Below are 18,126 nucleotides of genomic sequence, written 5' to 3' on the forward strand. Positions count from 1 at the left end.
GGTTACCCAGTCATGGTCCCTGGCAGTGTTAATAATGTTTGGTTACCCAGTCACGGTCCCTGGCAGTGTTAATAATGTTTGGTTACCCAGTCATGGTCCCTGGCAGTAATAATGTTAAGTTACCCAGTCATGGTCCCTGGCAGTGTTAATAATATTAGGTTACCCCGTCATGGTCCCTGGCAGTGTTAATAATGTTTGGTTTCCCAGTCATGGTCCCTGGCAGTGTTAATAATGTTTGGTTACCAGTCACGGTCCCTGGCAGTGTTAATAATGTTTGGTTACCCAGTCATGGTCCCTGGCAGTGTTAATAATGTTTGGTTACCCAGTCATGGTCCCTGGCAGTGTTAATAATGTTTGGTTACCCAGTCATGGTCCCAGGCAGTGTTAATAATGTTAGGATACCCAGTCATGGTCCCTGGCAGTGTTAATAATGTTAGGATACCTTAGCATCTGCACAAAAAGCGCACTTTAATGTTACACAAAATAGCAGCACGGCAAGAATGATATTAGCAGCTTCTTTACTCATCAGAAGCACACTAGAAACTGTCAAACCAGACTCAATGCATTGTGGCATATGGTATGTCTTAACAAGGCAATGCTATTTTATCTTTACAGTGTATGCAGGTATACTCAAGTACAAAGCAGGTATACATTTCTTATCATAATAATCATAGAATCATAGGATCATAGGGTCATAGGAGATTACTAGGTTATTGACCTGGAGGTCATTTTAAACCTAGCTGTTCATCCCAATGTAATACCATAGAAATGCTAGTCAGTACCCAAGATTGCATTTAGTGATGACTGCCCATGTCCAGGAAGGCTGTGGGTGCTTTCCCCATTAGGAATTGATGGTGCCCCATCCACTCGTCCAGGTTCCTCTTGAACAGTGTCATAGAGCTGCTCTGTTTCACATGAATTGGTAGCCTGTTCCAAGCATGCAACAGTCACTGGGAGATACATATGTACCTCCAGCATGTCCCATTTAAGTTGCAGGCCATATTTAGGTTCCTGGAATAGATAGCCCTACTCCCATTTGATTTATAGATATGCACAGCAAGTTCATTAGGTTTGGGTCTTGGATTGCTCTGTAGGCCAGGCATAAGTCTCCCTACATCTAAGATGGCTTTTAGATTGCACATTTTCTATGCATGCTTGAGACATGAGAGAATGCCACTGAAAAGATGTTCCACAGATATTGACTGTTGACTTACTGTGGTCTGCATGTTAAAATAGAATCTGACTTCATACCTTGTTTTCATTTAGGTCAAAAAAGGGAAGATGGGTGACTGGTCATTCCTCCTTAAGATCCTGGAGAAGGTTAATGAGCACTCAACAGTGGTGGGCAAAGTCTGGCTGACTGTCCTCTTTATCTTCAGGATGATGGTGTTGGGAGCAGCAGTGGAATCTGTGTGGGGAGATGAGAAATCTGGTTTTACCTGCAACACACAGCAGCCAGGCTGTGAAACCATGTGCTATGATAAGGCCTTTCCCATTTCACATATTCGTTATTGGGTTTTACAAATCATCTTTGTCTGCACACCATCACTTGTATACGTTGGCCATGTCCTACACACATTTAAGGTGGAAGAGAAGAGAAGACAGCTACAGAAAAAAATAGCGATCCTACAGCAAGGACAGACAAAAACTGTTGAGGAGGTCAAGAATGGCAACATCAGAATGGACCCAAATCCAGCCAGGCATGAACCACATGAAAAATTCAAGATCAGCGGTGCCCTCTTGCAAACGTATGTGCTTAGTATTCTAACGAGGGCAATATTTGAGGTTGGCTTCATAGTTGGTCAGTACTTAATTTATGGCATATTTCTTCAGAGGCTGTACAAATGTGACCGGTGGCCCTGTCCTAACACTGTTGACTGCTTTGTCTCACGGCCAACAGAGAAGAACATTTTCATCATCTTTATGCTGACTGTGGCCAGTGTCTCAATGTTTCTCAGCCTGGTGGAAATATATCACCTTGGGTGGAAGAAGATCAAGAAAGGTCTCACAAACACCTTCTATGGAACTAATGAGACCCCGAACAAAGCATTATTCACATCAACTCCCAAAACTGGGTATGTGGCATTAAGTGGGTGTAGGCAACCTACATCCTATTTGTCACCAACTGACTTCCAACAACATTCTCCAAAGGGGCATCGGAGTGAACAGAGAAACTTCAGTAACAAACTGGCCAGTGAGCAGAACTGGACAAACACAGCAACAGAGCAGGGACGGGCAAGCAAAATTAATTCATTAGTGCAACAACCCCATCTTGTACATTGTGATGGTGAAAATGGCCTAAATGAGAGATCTGCAGATGTACCAGGCTCTTCTAGGATGGGCAAAACAACTTGACCTGTTATTAGTAATATGTGCGGAAACCTGGAGAAGTTACACAATACCAAACAAAATGGTTTAGAGCCACAAGAGCATATAAAACAGTGGAAGTGAGAAATTACATTATTTGTGGCCCTTAAATAAATCATCAAACCATATCCCTTAGGTTATGTCAGATGCATCCGTTTCAGCATGAAAGAGACACATATTGCAGACTTTTACAGCATGGATTTCATCGTGAAAGGGATAGATATAATTCTGCAACTTGGAGCCAAAATGTGAATGACGTACTGTATTTTCATTTTAATGTATTTGCATGTGTGTGTCTATTTGTGCCCTATTTACATAGGATAGTCAAGGGATCCTACAAAGTTTTGTGTGGAGTCAGTGACAGAAGGAGGATGTTATCCAAACCGTGTGCTTGAAGGTATAAATACTAGTTTATTATATTTGCTTCTTGCTTGGGTCAGTTGAGTATTGCAACAATTCTTTTTTCAGGAATATCCGCAGCCCAGGTAGGCAAAGAACTAGAATGACAACTTTGGTTATAAGCTTGTGACAAAACATAGTCACAGAAGTAACAAACCATAAGTATGAGAACTCTGGTATGTTTCTGAGTTAACCACACTGGTTTTATGCACACAGCTATGTTTGGAAGGGACCTACTTTTAATGGTAATTCTGTTGCTTGGGCACCATTTAGCTGAAACACAAGTACTTTGAAACATTTCACTTTTCTTTTTCATTCATCTATATACTTCAGTTTGCTTTCTTGAAAATAGTAAAAAACAAAACCGACACTGGGAATTTGGTAAGGTATGACAGGTAGGCACAAGTAGTTATCCATATAAAAGGTAATATGTTATAAAGTGTAGTTTATGAAATGGAAATGCATAATAAGATACAAGGCACTTGTACTGAGTGACTTTAGCATGCAGTAGCTGGTGATTCTCCCACCCTCATGCCTTCATATTCTACCACCCACATGCCCTCATATTCTACCACCCACATGCCCTCATATTCTTCCACCCTCATGCTCCCATATTCTTCCACCCTCATGCCCTCATATTCTTCCACCCTCATGCATGTTTGAATACTTGCTCTTTTTAAAAAAAGTTGTATGCTTTTCTATAGTACAGCTACATTGTGTTTATATATAGAGAAACAAATGAAAAAATGCCTTACTCAATCAGAAATTAAAATATTCCCCACTCCTTTCACTCCTTTTTATAAAATCTAATATATATATATATATATATATATATATATATATATATATATATATATATATATATATATATATATATATATATATATATATATACCCCAACTACTCTGTTATTTTTTGTTATCCCTTTTGGAAGACTTCTTATTTCAAATTCCAGCTTGGAAAACTGAAATTCAGAATGTGGTACAGTCCCTTAGAGAGTCTTGTTTAGTTCACTCATGAATGCATGCATGAAACATTGATCTTAAACTGGAAGAATCATAATACCAGTCTGTGACATAGGTGTCAACATTTAAACTTGAACTTTAAAAGATATTTTTCTTGCATCTTTTTTCATACATATTCTACTGAAATAGTTTCTTGTTTAGTACATTGGATAGAAAAGGAGTGCAAATTGGAAAAAAAGTCAAAAACATAGTCACATCATTTATATAACATAAATCTCAGAATGCAATCAGTTTGTAGGTAAATGAGAGACAGCATCCAACATAAGCAAGGGGAGTTTAACAGATCTCAAAAAATAACTTATCATGTGATTGTAATATAATACAAAACCATGACCTGTATGGTCAGTTCTGCACGGATTTGATTTAACTATCTATGTATAGCAAAGATATTTCAATTGTCCTTAAAACTTCAGTTGAGCCATTCCATTGATTAATTGATAGTAATGGTAGGTTGGTTGCTTCCCCCATTATACATAGTTAATACCAAGCTGCTAATGGTCCTTCAGACCTTTAATATAGCAGTCTCCTTCATATTATATTTATTATCTCCAATGCAATCATAAAGCTGCTTCTTAAATGTATCCAAAGATTCAGATTCTGTAACCCACAATCTCAGAACACACTGAGTAATGTATCTGTCTCTTTTTACAGTTCTTTTTGTTTTGTTTAGTTAAAACATAGGTCCCCTATATCTTATTCCATGATATTGGTCTTTCAAATGTAAGCCTAAATCAGCCCTCAGTTCCTCATCTACTCCAGCTTTGAAAGCCAAACATAGTTTTCCTGTTACTATTCTGTTATGTATACTATAAAGATTAATTTGTTTAAGCCTATATCTATATAATGGGTTCTTTACATACTATATTCTTCTAGTAACTTGATTGATGTAATATCAGTGAATGATAAGGAACAAAACATTAAATTATCCTCAATTATGGGTTTTACTATGACCAGAAAAATGCTTTTAGGATCTTTGGTTGTCTGGTATCAAGTGTACTTAATATTAATCCCATATTTCTTAAATCTTTCCCGCTTTGCTATTGTGTATATGACATTTACTACATAAAAATTGTAGCAAGATCCATATTCTGCTAAAAAATGTCAAGTTCTTTCCCCTATCATTAACGTTAATTTCTGATAATCTCCAAATTATATTACTTTACATTTATTAGGATTGAATTTAAAACCAATTTGTCTGACCATTCATGAACAATATCCAAGTATCCATTTAAATCACCACATCATTAGAAATATTTGTTTCTGCCCCAACTTACAACCGTCAGTGAATTTACCCACCCAAAATTTTCTAGATGTGGGTAGTCCTGAAAACACCATGTTAAATAATATTAGGCCCAAAATTGACCATTGAGCCACACCTCTGACTGGCAACCAGATTAATGTGAAATCCTTTTATTTAACACATTGTTTATGGTCAGATGTCTAATTAATAATAAAATTTAACAGATAAAAATGTACACATAGTCTCTCCTGACAGTACAATTTCTTCATATAGTATTTATCTTATATCCTAATAGTGGGTCCTGTTGAGGTCAGTATTTGCCTACTCTTCCTGACAGCAGCCTGCGCAATTTGCTGCCTCCATTCCTGTGTCCCTGGACTGCTACCAGAGATGTTTTGAGGCTATCTAAAAGTCAAACTCTGTGGCTATACCAGACCGGTTTCGTATTTTGGGCCATTGCACTTGCCATACTTGCTGAGTTGCTGTTGGTTGCTTTTTATATCAGACTACTCCTACATCTGAGACTTTATTTCAGGGACTACTTCAGCTGATGTCTTCCTGGCCTTTTTGTACTATTGGTCAGACCTAAGGAGAGTCCTGTGTTAGCATAGCATTGAATGGAGAGACTCATTCATTAATAAGACTGGTTCCTTTACCACTGTTGTCCACCTGTGCATCCTAGGATTGTCTCAAAGACAAACAATAACTACCTGAACAGGATCCATTTGGAGTCCATGCCCATAATCTCACCAATATATATGGAATAAAGTCTTCTGGAGGTGGCATTTAAACTCATCCCACTCATTCCCAGGACACCATCACCAGTTTGGTTGGATTTTCTGGGTCTGTCCAGCCATCACATCACTATCTGACCCAACTCACTACTTCCCTCGACATGTCCAGATCATTTGGCTTAAGTCTGATGATATGACTAAGGAGTGGATCACTGATCCTTGACCCAAGGTGCTGTGGTACCATGATTAGCTGAGAACTCCGGTAACAACTAACCAGTCATGTTCATATCAGACAAACTATTCCTGCCAGTCAAAACTTTCTATTTTTCTTTATCATTCCATACATGGGTGTGGAAGTCTCCCAGCTGGGTAGGATGGTCTGCAAGTGACACCCTTCAAGAACCCCACCCAAAGTCTCAAGGAAAGTCACTCCTGTCAATTAATCCTTCCAAAGCCTGCCTCTGCTATAGCAGACCTCGCTTTGGTTTGGAAGTGGAGTCTGACAAGAAAGGGGGGGGGGCAGCATTACTTAAAATGAAATAGACATCAAGAAAGAAAAGCACTACAGCTATAAGAGACTAGATTTTGAAATAATGCTAACTAATATCACAATTTAAATTCACAATACATTTCTGAACAGCTTGTATCATTCTATAAGATGAAGTTTGTATCATTCTGAGATTTACAGTGTTTATAAGTCTGCACTGATAAACAGTCAAGCAGTAAACTGTTTAATTTTATATGCATAATCTAATGCTATAAGGAATCTGCTTACAAATCTGAAATTTATGGCTACAGCTCTGTGTTCATTAGGAATACGGTCTATTATTTTTTCAAAATGTACATATTAGTTGTACTTTGTCTGAGACTTCAAACTATGGCTGGCTACAAGCTTATTTATCAATTCTAGAAATCTGGGAACTGTAGACAGTGACTCAGTTAGAAACTAAATTGGAGTAAGGATGGTGCCATTAGATCAGCATTTGTTTCAGCATGACACTTTGGCTTTTGAAAAATGCTGTTGCTGTCATTAATGAAAAAGTAAAACAGAAACTAAATAATGTGCAAGAAGTGTTACTGTTTGAATATAAAGAGAATTTTGTAATACTGAATGACCCAAACACTTCCAGGCATCCATGTGAAGCAATGCAGCTTTTCTCTTAAAGAAGCCAAAACTTCTTTTTTTTAGTTTTATCTCTGCTTCCTGACTTTTTTTTTTAACCTGACTCATGCTTTGAAAGCAAAATGCCAAAAGCAATGATTCTCCTAGTCTGGGTCTCCTTTGAGTTCCAGGAGACATAAAAAGAAGTTATGTACTAACCATAATGTTCCATCTGTGTTGTCCATTTTCATTCTTCCCCAACTGTTGGGTTCAGATCTGACCTTGGATCTGATGCTGCTTTTTCCAGCCCACAGAACAGTAAAACTCTTGAGCTCCTCCCTTAGTAACAATACAATAGTCCCCCAACATCCTCAGATCTTGTTTGCTGTCTTTCAACCCTATATTACATAAAAGAAGATGGAATAACAACATCTGAAGCTCAAAGAAAGGAACACTGGTTCCTTCAGCAGCTTTTAAACCTTCCAGAAGTCAAAATGGTAGGGGGTTGGAGGGGGGGCCATTTAGGAAGAATGAAAATAGACAACATAGATGGAATGTTATGGTGAGTACATACGTTCTTTGTCTGATGTCATTTTCATTCTTTCTCAGCTGTTGGGACAGAGTTGACAGCTACCTAAATTCATGAAGGACTCTAAGGAAAGATATTCCTGAGCACCACTGAGCCAAAGGCTGCTCTTGCCCTAGAGACCAGATCCAGTTTGTAACAACCAATAAAAGTATGAGGATTAGCCCAAGCTGCAGCTGGTGGAATGTGATTTTGGTGGCTTTTGGCAAAGACAAACCCAATTTATTATACAAAAAAGGCAATACAATTAGTTAACCATTTGGGGCACTTTAAAAACTGGTTTGCCTAACTTTGAGTGTGAAAAGGAGACAAACAATTGTTCTGATTTCTTCAAATTTTTAATTCTGTGCAGACATAATTAAAATTATCTGTGAAGATCCACGAGATGTAACATATACTCTACTTTATTTGAGAAATTTGGAAAGAAAACTGGAAAGTTGATAACTTGATTAATGGTGGATTCTGAGACCTCCTTAGGAAGAAAGGAGGTGTTGATTTGTGAGGATAGTCTATCTTTATGAAAAATCAAATAAGGGGGTTTGAAAGAGAGGGGCTGTAGTTCTGAAACTCTTCTAGCAGAGGTTTTCTATGTCCAAAAATGTAGTTCACATTTAGTTGATGGTTCAAAAGGAGATTGTGTCAATGATCGTAAAACAATACTTACATCCCACGGTGGAGTGGGATCTTTTAATGGGGGTATAAGAAGAAAGGTTCTCTTTAAAAAGGCTTTACAAAGTTTGGAACAGGCCAAAGATGAGTTATTAACTCCTATATGAAAATTAGAAATGGCAGCTAATTGTACTTTAACAGTGGAGGAACCAGCACCTTCACTGAAAATTGCAGCTAAAAATTCAAGAACTTTAGGAACCGGTGCTAAAAAAGGGTCAGTGTCTTTTCGCTGTGCCCAGAAAACAAATCTTTTCCATTTACATCTGTAAAGTTTTCTAGTAGAAGCTTTATGGAAAGAAACAAGAATGTGGCAGATAGGGGAGGAGAGCCTGGGCTGCCTAGCTATCAATGGAAGTGGAGAAACCATGCAGTCAACTTCAGGCTTAGAATGTCTGGGTGTATCATGTCTGTTGCATGAGACAGAAGGTCTGGAATTAGATTGAGAATCCAAGCTAGGCGAAGCAGATTAGGCCAAAGAAAGGGAAACCAAATCTGATGAGACCAATAAGGGGCATTAAGGATAACTGCGCACTTCAATCAAAATGCTTTCTGAAGAAATTTGGGGATTAGAAGTATTGAGGGGGTAGTTGCAGAGGAGGCTGGAGGGGGGCAGTTGTCAAGAAGAGCATCCCTTGGTGATTCTCCCAGCGGGGAGATCAGGACAAATAACCTGTTGCATTTGTTGTTGAGGGGAGATGCAAAGAGATCACAGCAAGGTTGGCTCCATTAATAGAAAATCTTTTCCACAACTTTCATGGTTAGTGATCACTTGTGAGACATTAGAATGGACCTGCTTAATTTGTCTGCTATCACATTGGATTTCCTCATAATGAGCATTGCTATCAGAAATTGATTGGATGAGATATCCCATTGCCACACTCCCAAAGCTTCACAACACAGGGGGTAAGATTTGGTTCCTCCTTGTTTGTTGATGTACCAGACCACTGACATTGTCTAAATCAGAATAGTCTCAGGAAGACCTAAAATGCTAGGAGGACAGCTCTCATTTCTAGGACATTGATGTGTATTGGCCTCTTTGGGGACCATGTGCCTTGGACTGTCTTTCCCAAGAAGTATCTCCCCCCACTCAATTTGGGAAGCGTACATGGTTACTATGGCCTTGGGCTGAGGGAGAATGAAGGGGCAACCTTGTATTATCTGATCAGAGTAAATCCACCAATAGAGGTAATTTTTGCATGACTGAGTTATCCTGATTTGGGTGGATAAATGTTGGTGAAGAACGGGGCACTGAGTCGCTAAGGTCCACTGAAGAATTCTCATATGATACCTTGCTAACGGAACCAAACCTATCACAGCAGACATTGACCCCGATGCTTGAAGGATCAATGGGGCTGAAAGAGAAGAACATTGAATGACTTTCTGACCTGGAATCATATGGTTTCTACAGCACCCTTGGTAAATGAAGGGAGGCTGTCAAGGATATCATATTGAACAAATGCATCCAATAAATCCAATAAACTCCAATATTTGAACTGGTTCTAGTTGAGATTTGTTGTGATTGATGGTAATTCCTAGGTGAGAGCATAACTGGACTAGATAATCTTCTGCTTTGATCAGATGATGCCTGGTCGGAGCGGTTATGAGCCAGTCATCCACCTAGAATCCCTGCACTTTCAAGTGAGCTGCCACTACTGCCATACATTTGGTGAACACCATGGGGTGTGTGATGAGACCAACAGGCAGAGCTCTGCATTGGTAATGACTGTCTCCCAGCCAGAAGTGTAGATATCTTCTGGATCATCTGTTCATTTTTATATGATAGTATGCATCCTGATGATCTGTTGAGTACATCCAATTGTCCTGTTAAAAAAAGGCAGAAAGACTGAATTGTGACCATCTGGAGCTTTGTGTACTGAAATTACTTGTTGAGATTGCTGAGATCCAGCATTGGTCTCCAGTCCCCTGTTTTCTTTGGCACTAAAAAGAATCTTGTGTAAGCTCTGGACTCTCTCTCTGTCCTGAGGAAACTTCTTGTGTGACACTTTTTTCTTTATTTCCAGTGCTACTGCTTTCCTCTGACTGGGTGGAACATCAGGAATTTTGTTTACTGTTAAGGGAGGGGTGTAGGGAAAAGGGTATTATATAACTTCTGGAAATAATCCTCTGCACCCATGAATCTTTTGTAATCTCTAGCCAGGCTCTCTGGTGCAGGGATAAATAACCCTCCCCCAACTGCCTCCAGAGGTGGACAATTGGGCCTCCTTTCAGGAACACTGGTAGGGTCTGTCAGAAAGGTATCTCTAGATCCTTGGTTTTGCGAAACTCCTCTGCTGTCTGGGTGTCGTCTTCCATTAGTCCCCCCCCCCTTCCCTGGGGGAAACTATCTCCATGTGGATCTTGGAAGGGACTCTGGGACTTTATGAACCACATTTCTGACCACCTCATTGGTTCCTAGAAAAGGTCCTTTGAGGAGTCAAAAAATGTACACCCAAGCAGACAGGGCTTTACCTTTCTGGATAGTGTTTCTTTGTCTTTGGGGCCAAATAAGGAACTTCTATGAAAGGGAGCATTGATGAAGGAAGATTTGAAAGGCTCTGCAAAATCACACAGGCGCATCCAGGCATGTCTTCTAATGGAAATACCTGAACTCGCTACCCTTGAGGTACCTTCAGCTGTATGGGAAATGAGTTTCATGGATGAGTTTGAAATAGATTGCAGTGTAGACAACTGTGAGGCAATCAAGCTCTCTGCCACTGAAGTAGTGTCCCAAAGATGGATTTGATAAGTTCTTTAATAAAATCCTTTGAAGTCTAGTGAAGTATGCCAAATAATTCAGTGACCAGAATGCAAAAGTCGCTGAAGCATATATACTCTTCTCAAATCTGTCCAGTACCATAGAGTTCCTGTTAGGGGGATGAACAGAACTTTGTTCTGCAAGTTTTTTTTTTTTGTGGCCACCACTATGACTATGGCATCAAGTGGTATTCCCTTTCTCCACAATTCCCTGTCATTGGGTGGTGTCAGGATCCTGTTTGGCCGCTTGGGGATTGGCTCAGCAGAATCAGGCTCCTTCAATGCCCATCAAGAGATCAAATCAATGAGCTCATTGGCAGATGGAGTCACCCAGGCGGTAGATGGGCCAGCTCCAGAAGCTTCCAGGAATACTGACTCCTCTTGGGAAGGGTTGGCTGTAGACCAGCCACCTCTTTGCTTGAGGATCTCTAGAATGTCTCCAAAGGAGACATCATCAGGTGGTGGTCTTGGGGACCCTTCCCCCTCATTGAAGTTAGTATCTTCTGTGACCGACACTTGAGGAGAGTCTGAATACCTTCTTTTGCACTTGCTCTTCCTAGGGATTTCTTCAGTGGGATGTTCTGAAGTATCTGAAGATATCAATATAATCCTGGTGACTTTGGGCTGGCTGTCCCTTTGGTGCAGGAAGTTGAGGCTCAAGATGCAAAGACAACTGGATCTGGGAAGCAGGAGCTGAGGACAGTGGATACATTTTTTGTCTTGGAGCAGAGAAGGGTCTCTTCACTACCTTGAAAGCAGAATGTCTAGGAGAGAAAGAGACCGATGGCTCTAAGAAGACACACTTTTGGATTGCTGGCTCCCTTCAACACAAAGGCAAATCACTAGAGGCAGGAGTCGGAGTTAAGCTGTCCAACACTGAGGCTCTGAGGGGCAGAGATTGCTCTGACAACCTTGGAGTCAACTTTAACACTCTGGATCCAGCACTGATGCTACAGCTCCTAGAGTCATCTGGCTCCAACATGCTCTGAGCTAGTCCATTCAGAGAAGGTACTGGTGTAGAAGATACTATGATCTTTAGATCCAATACAGGTGGCCCCAAGATCCTTGGATCCAACTGCTTTTAAACCAAAGGTCAGATTGGAGAAGGAGACATTATAGGAGGGGTACTAATTAAGGTCTCCATACCCGATGGGGTAGGAGCCAGGAGAGCCCCCATTTGAATTTCCATTGAGAGGAATTTCCTCATCATCCTCTCCACATCTGCATCAATCAGACTTCTGAAGAAGTGAGAGGAAGATGCTATGGATGAGCCTTAGAGTGATAACACTGGGAGACCTGTCCAGAAAGGGAGATGTGAGATGAGAGGACACCAGATCCAAATGCAGGGGAGATCTGATCCATTGTGACCTATCTGAATGCTTCTTTGGATTTGACAGGATTGGATCTGAAGTATTTGTCTTTGGATCCAAAGGTGTCAGATTGGAATTTTTTGTCTTTGGATCTGAACAGGTTGGATCTGACAGTTTGGAACTTTTAAGGCTCTGGGGAATGCTTCTTAGCCTCTTTTTTGTCAAGTTTCATAGGGGTTTGAGCCCAGCTGCTGCATCAGACTTTTTTGATGGAAGTAACCCCCTCAAAATTATTTTTTATTTCCTATCAGTTAAGGCCCTGGGGTTGAAGGCTTTGCATATATCATAGGCAGAATCTAAGTGTTCTGTGCCTAAACAATATACATACATAGCATGTGCATCAGAGAGAGGAATCTTATGGCTGCAGGCCGTACATTTTTTAAAACCAGAGGGTTTATGAGCCATATTCTCAACTACCAAATAAACAAAGAAGAGAAAGATTTTTTTAAGGGAAATGTGGAGAAAAAAAGAAAAGGAAAGTATTACCAGAATATGCCTAAAGGTATGAAAGGGAAAAGGAAACAAAATTGTATGGAAAGAAGAGAGGATATGTAGAAAGTTTTTTGTAGGAGATATATAGGTTAATAGGTAGGTACTAGGCTATCTGCCCGAAGGCATTTATAAGCCTAGCCAGAATGTGTTGGCTTTTGCCGCCCTCTTAGATTAGTTCCCTGTGCCTCTGTCCAGCAGCTCCGCTGAAGTGATCCCCGGGGGGTAAACCTTCTGTTTCCCATCCACTCCTCAATGTTTCTTTTGTAGAGTGTTAGTGAGGAGCTCTGCCTAATGTAGACTGGAATCCTGTTCCAGAGCATGGGAAGTCTCTGGGACAGGAATCTATCCCTCCAGCATGTTCTATTTATTGTCGTGGTGAGGTTTAGATCCCTGGAGTATGTGGCTCAAGGGGATATGGTTTTCTTTAGGTGGAGCATGTCCATCAATTCTGGGTTGGACATGGCCTTGTATGTCAGACAGAGATCACCTCTGAGTAGGCGGCATGCAACCGAGTACAGCTGTAGTTTCTTCAGTCGAGCTGCATAGGGCATCTGTTTGAGGCCAGTGATCCTCTTGGTGAGGTACTTCTGTGGTCTTTCCAGCTGTTGCAGGTGTCTTGTAAGGTACATCCCAAATGGGGTGTTGTACTCTATGATGGGTCTGATGAGTGATGAGTAGAGGGGCACAATGACCTCTTTTAATCTGGATGCAAACCCTTTTGTGATTAGGTGGGCCACATAGAAGGATTTTCTAACCACTTTGGCAATGTGATTATCAAAGGTGAGATTACTATCTACTTGGGTCCCCAGATCCCTTATTATGTCTTCCGTATTTAGGGGACTACCACCTATGTGGTAGTTTGTGGGTACTTTGTTTTTTCCAAAGGGGATGACTATGCACTTTTTGGCATTTAGCTTGAGGCCATGATTTTGACACTAGGTATCCGTCTCAGTGAGACCCTTTTGGAGGATGTCTGTGTCAGCCAGAGAGTCAATTATAGCCCCTAGTTTGCAGTCATCTGCGAACCTGGTCAGCCATAGTCCTCCTGTGCTTGCCTGTACCTCTGAGAAGTATATGCCGAACAGGAGGGGTCCTAGGACTGAGCCCTGGGGAATGCCACTTGTAACTGATTAAGAGTTGGACCTAGCTCCCGCAACTCTCACCATGTGGATTCTGTCCGTGAGCCAGTTGGCAACCCATCTTGTGACATAGGGGTCTATGTTCAGGCTGGTGAGCTTGTCTATAATACCAGAATAGGGAATGGTGTCAAAGGCCTTCGCAAGGTCTAGGAAGGCTGTGTGTACCACCTTTCCCTCATCTATAGCCTTGGTAACTGTCTCAAAGAGGTCCACCAGGTTTAGCAGGCATGATCTGCCCTTAACAAAGCCGAACTGGGTAGGGTCCAGTGTTTGGAAGTTCCCAATGTCTCTGTTAATGAGTTCCATGATGATGCGCTCCATAGCCTTGCAGACCAAGCTAGTCAGGCTTATAGGGTGATAGTTCCCGGGGTCTGTTGTGGTTCCACCCTTGTGGAGCAGAATAACTGTTGCTGTGCACCACTCTAGGGGTAAGTAGCCTGTGGAGAGGCTGAGTTTGAACAGTGTGTTTAGGTGAGGGGTTAGTTCGTCTTTGAGGTCATGTAGGATGCAGCTTGGGACACTGTCCGTTCCCATTGATGCTGTGTTTTTGGCTTTGGAGAGGGCTGTTTTAACCTGAGTGTCTGTGATTTCAGGGACTCTACATTCTTCTGGTATGGTTATGGGCCCTTTTGGGGGTGAGAGGGGGTGAAGTTTGCACTGAACCTGTCTGCCAGGATGTTGGCGATATCAGTCGCTGCAGTGTATTTTGTGTCATTATGTACTAACTCCGAGCAGATCTGAGCATTGCCACATAGATTCTTGACATAGCTAAAGAATGCCTTGTGGTTATCTTTGGAGTCCTTGGCAATTTTTCTTTCAAAGCTCACCTTGGATGATTTTATGAGGGATCATAGTTTCTTGCTGATACTGATCAGGGATGTCTTCCCTTCTTGGGATTTTACTCTTTTCTGTACTAGTTTCCTCCTTCTGTTGCATAGCTTGTTTATGGCAGGAGTCCACCAGACTGTTTTCCTTTTCTTGGAGGAGTGAGTCTTGGTTTTGCTTGGGATGGCATGATCCATGCATTCTTGTAGGTGCTCATAGAATGCATTAGTAAAGGATTTTGCAGCTTGGACAGCATTATCCTTCAGCATGGGGGCTTTGAAACTTTCCACCTTGGTCTTAAGTAATGTGAAGTTTGCTTTTGAAAAGTTTTTCACGGTGGTTTTCTTGTCTGGGGGTGGGGACAGAATGTGGATATCCAAAGTGATTTGTTTATGGTCAGATCTAACCAGCAAGGGGTTGACCTCCAGTGTGGAACACCGGTCGCCCATGTTGGTGATGACCAGTGCAATATGTTGTGACCTCTGGTGGGAGTGTTGACCAGTTGAACCAAGGTGTTTGAGTTTATAAATTCTAGGAAATGTTGGGCAAGGGAGTTAGTACTTGAGTAGTTTTCCCAGTTAATGTTTGGGTAATTAAAATCACCTAATATTAGGGTGTTTGGTAGGACCTTTATGTTTCCCAGTGTTTCCAGAAATGCGGAATGGGGGTCCTGGTGGGTGATCTGTAGCAAGCTACAATTTGAATTGCAGTTTTGCCTGTTGTTAGTTGCACATGGATGATCTCTGAAGCATTGTGCTGTGCCACTAACCTGGAGGTATGGGTATCCTTGATGAATATGGATACGCCCCCGCCTTTTGTATTTCGGTTTGGGTTCTGTGGCCGAAATGTATGGTATGAGTTGTAGCCTGGTAGTGCTGGGGTGCTCTCTGGAGCCATAAACCAGGTTTCTGTTACTGCACATATATCGATTTTCTCCATACTGAGGAGTGCCTCGAGTGCATGCATTTCGAGGTTTAGACTTCTGGCATTGAGTAGCATTACCCTCAGTTTTTTGTTACTTGTGCTATTTATGGTGGTGGGTTTGTCTTTTGAGCCTTGCCTAAAAAAGGAACTATGGGAGTGGCAACTGGTAAGAGCCTTGGCCAGTATTCGAAAGCCTAAGGGTGACAGGTGCAAGCCATCTCTAGCGAAGCAGCGTGGCTTATCAAGCATGCCATCCCAGGCAGACAGACACTGGATCCCCTTTGAATGACACCAGAAACTTAGCCAATTGTTGAAATCAAGAATTTTTTCTTTATACCGTGATATCATTCTTGGTGAGGGCAGGATGCCACTCAGGGTCAGGATCATACTGGCCTGGGCTATGTGATTAGAGTGCTCTTCCATGTCTCTTTTCATGTAGTCCAGGGAGGTACAGCTCAGGTCATTCACATGAACATGGACAATGACAGAGTCATATTTGTACTTGTTCTGTAGTGACCTGAGTGCTTGTGTTATGTGGCGGATCCTGGCACCCGACAGGCAGCTAACAGTAACCTTCTCCTTATTCAGCCTAGTGAGTGGGACATCAGTGTGCCTGACTATAGAGTCACCTATTACTAGTGTGTTGGGTATGTTATTTTGCCTTAAGGGCTGTGATTGTGTGGCACACTGGTTTTGTGAAGTATGTGTTTCATGGTTTGTGTTGGGGGGGTGGAGGTTGCTTGGATGTTTGCTTTGGAGGTCTCTGTTGCTTTTGCAGATTTTTATTTACAGCCTCTGAGTATGTTTTCATGTATTTATGTGTGTTTTTTTGCCAGTGCTGCTTTAATGGGTCTATGTGAGACTGTTGGTGTGATGCAAGTAATTCCCTTCTCCTCTTGACCGCCTGGTCCAGTCTTGGGTTGAGAGAGCTTAACCTCCAGTTTGGCTGTATAATTGCATCTCTCGCATGTATTAGTGTTTAGTGGTAGGAGGAGGGGGTTGTCTGTGTACATGAGTCAGTTGTAACATTGCCTCAAAATGCCCAGATTCACCAGTTGAACTAGAGTGTACACCTGAAACTGCCCTTTGGACATGTCTGGATAGGTACAGTGAACTGTTTTACTTATTGGCTGGTAAGGTCGAAAAGAGAGCCTTGTCCTTCTGTACAGTACAGGAGGGTCTAGTGCTAGGGTTTATAAGTGCTTGCTATAAGTTTTGAGCAAGTGCCAGGCTGAGAAATGAATGGCTTGAGTGCTTAGGTTAACAGTTTGTCTAGTTCCAAGGGAAAAATTGAAGAGGAGACTTTGTGGAGCCAGGAATAGTTTTACCCTAGCTAACCGGCGCTGCCTGGCCTGCAAAACCAGGCAAATATGGTATTTATAGCAGGGAAATGAAACAGATAGAAATTAGCCCAAAATGGCTAATAAACTAGTAGTGTCTGGGTTGAAACCGCTCCTCCAGGGACAGATAGGCTGCTCAAAGCTCCCCTCTCTCACAGGTGAACAGAGAACTTCCTTCTATCCAAGTAAGGTATGGGCAAACACAGAGATTTGTAACACAGCCCTGAATTCAGTACTAACCTGAAAACTGGACTATACTAGCTTAGAAAGGCGGGAAACAAGTGTGTGTGTGTGTGTGTGTGTGTGTGTGTGTGTATATATATATATATATATATATATATATATATTTATATATATATATTTTTTAGAAAATAAAGCAGATACACTCAAAAAACACTTTAAATGCACAGAAAATTATACTTGCTGTTATATATCACAGATCAGAGTTGTACTCAATGCCCCTAGTAATAAAGTAGGAAGAAACACAAATACAGTAAAAACAGATGAATAAAGTGCAATTTATATATATATATATATATATATATATATATATATATATATATATATATATATATATATATATATATATATATATATATATATACAATAGAAAACAAACAAACTGATTTAAACAAGTTACCCAATTAACCAGAAAAAAGCTGAAAATTGAGCCCTGTTCCAGCAGTCTTCAATCAGACAAGTTCTAACTGCACACCACTGCTTACTAGGGTGCAGGGGAACCTTCTCCAAAAAAGATGGCCTGGATTAGTGCTCAAATTATACAAACAAAGCTATATTCAGCAGGCCTGAATCTGGTCTATGCTACAGCAACAAGCCGCACCAATTTCAGAAAGAAACAGTTCAAATAAGCAGGCACAATAAGCCTGTGACCAGAAATTCCCAGCTCAGAAGGGCAGAATCCAGCCTCTCCTCCCACAAGAGTGCAGTCCTTCTTAATGTAGAATAACTGGCATGAAGCCCAAGTGCTTAAGCCAGAACTAATACACTTTTAGAATAGCACACAATGGGCCTTCAATCAGCAGTTCCCAGCTTAGAAGGATGTACGCTACCTCTCCTGCCACAACAGTGCAGACCACAAACCTTCTTAATGTAAAACAGCCTGTATGAAGCCCAAGTGCTTAAACCAAAAGACTTAGAAT

The 18,126-nt window shown here is 41.2% G+C and overlaps 1 protein-coding gene across 1 annotated transcript; it reads left to right on the top strand.

The window, feature by feature from the left end:
- The first annotated feature begins 1,275 nt into the window (after window positions 1–1,275).
- Window positions 1,276–3,539, top strand: LOC122790344 (gap junction alpha-3 protein-like). The gene has a single exon (XM_044057860.1). The coding sequence runs from the start codon at window positions 1,282–1,284 to the stop codon at window positions 2,353–2,355; it is 1,074 nt and encodes a 357-aa protein (XP_043913795.1). The 5' UTR covers window positions 1,276–1,281; the 3' UTR covers window positions 2,356–3,539.
- The last annotated feature ends 14,587 nt before the right edge of the window (window positions 3,540–18,126 follow it).

Source organism: Protopterus annectens, chromosome 16.part0, assembly GCF_019279795.1.
Source record: "Protopterus annectens isolate FY-2018-M chromosome 16.part0, PAN1.0, whole genome shotgun sequence".
NCBI classification, from domain to species: domain Eukaryota; kingdom Metazoa; phylum Chordata; order Ceratodontiformes; family Protopteridae; genus Protopterus; species Protopterus annectens.

What these genes read in the sequence shown, in the direction of transcription:
- LOC122790344 (XM_044057860.1), top strand. Translation starts at nt 1,282, where the DNA reads ATGGGTGACTGGTCATTCCTCCTTAAGATCCTGGAGAAGGTTAATGAG.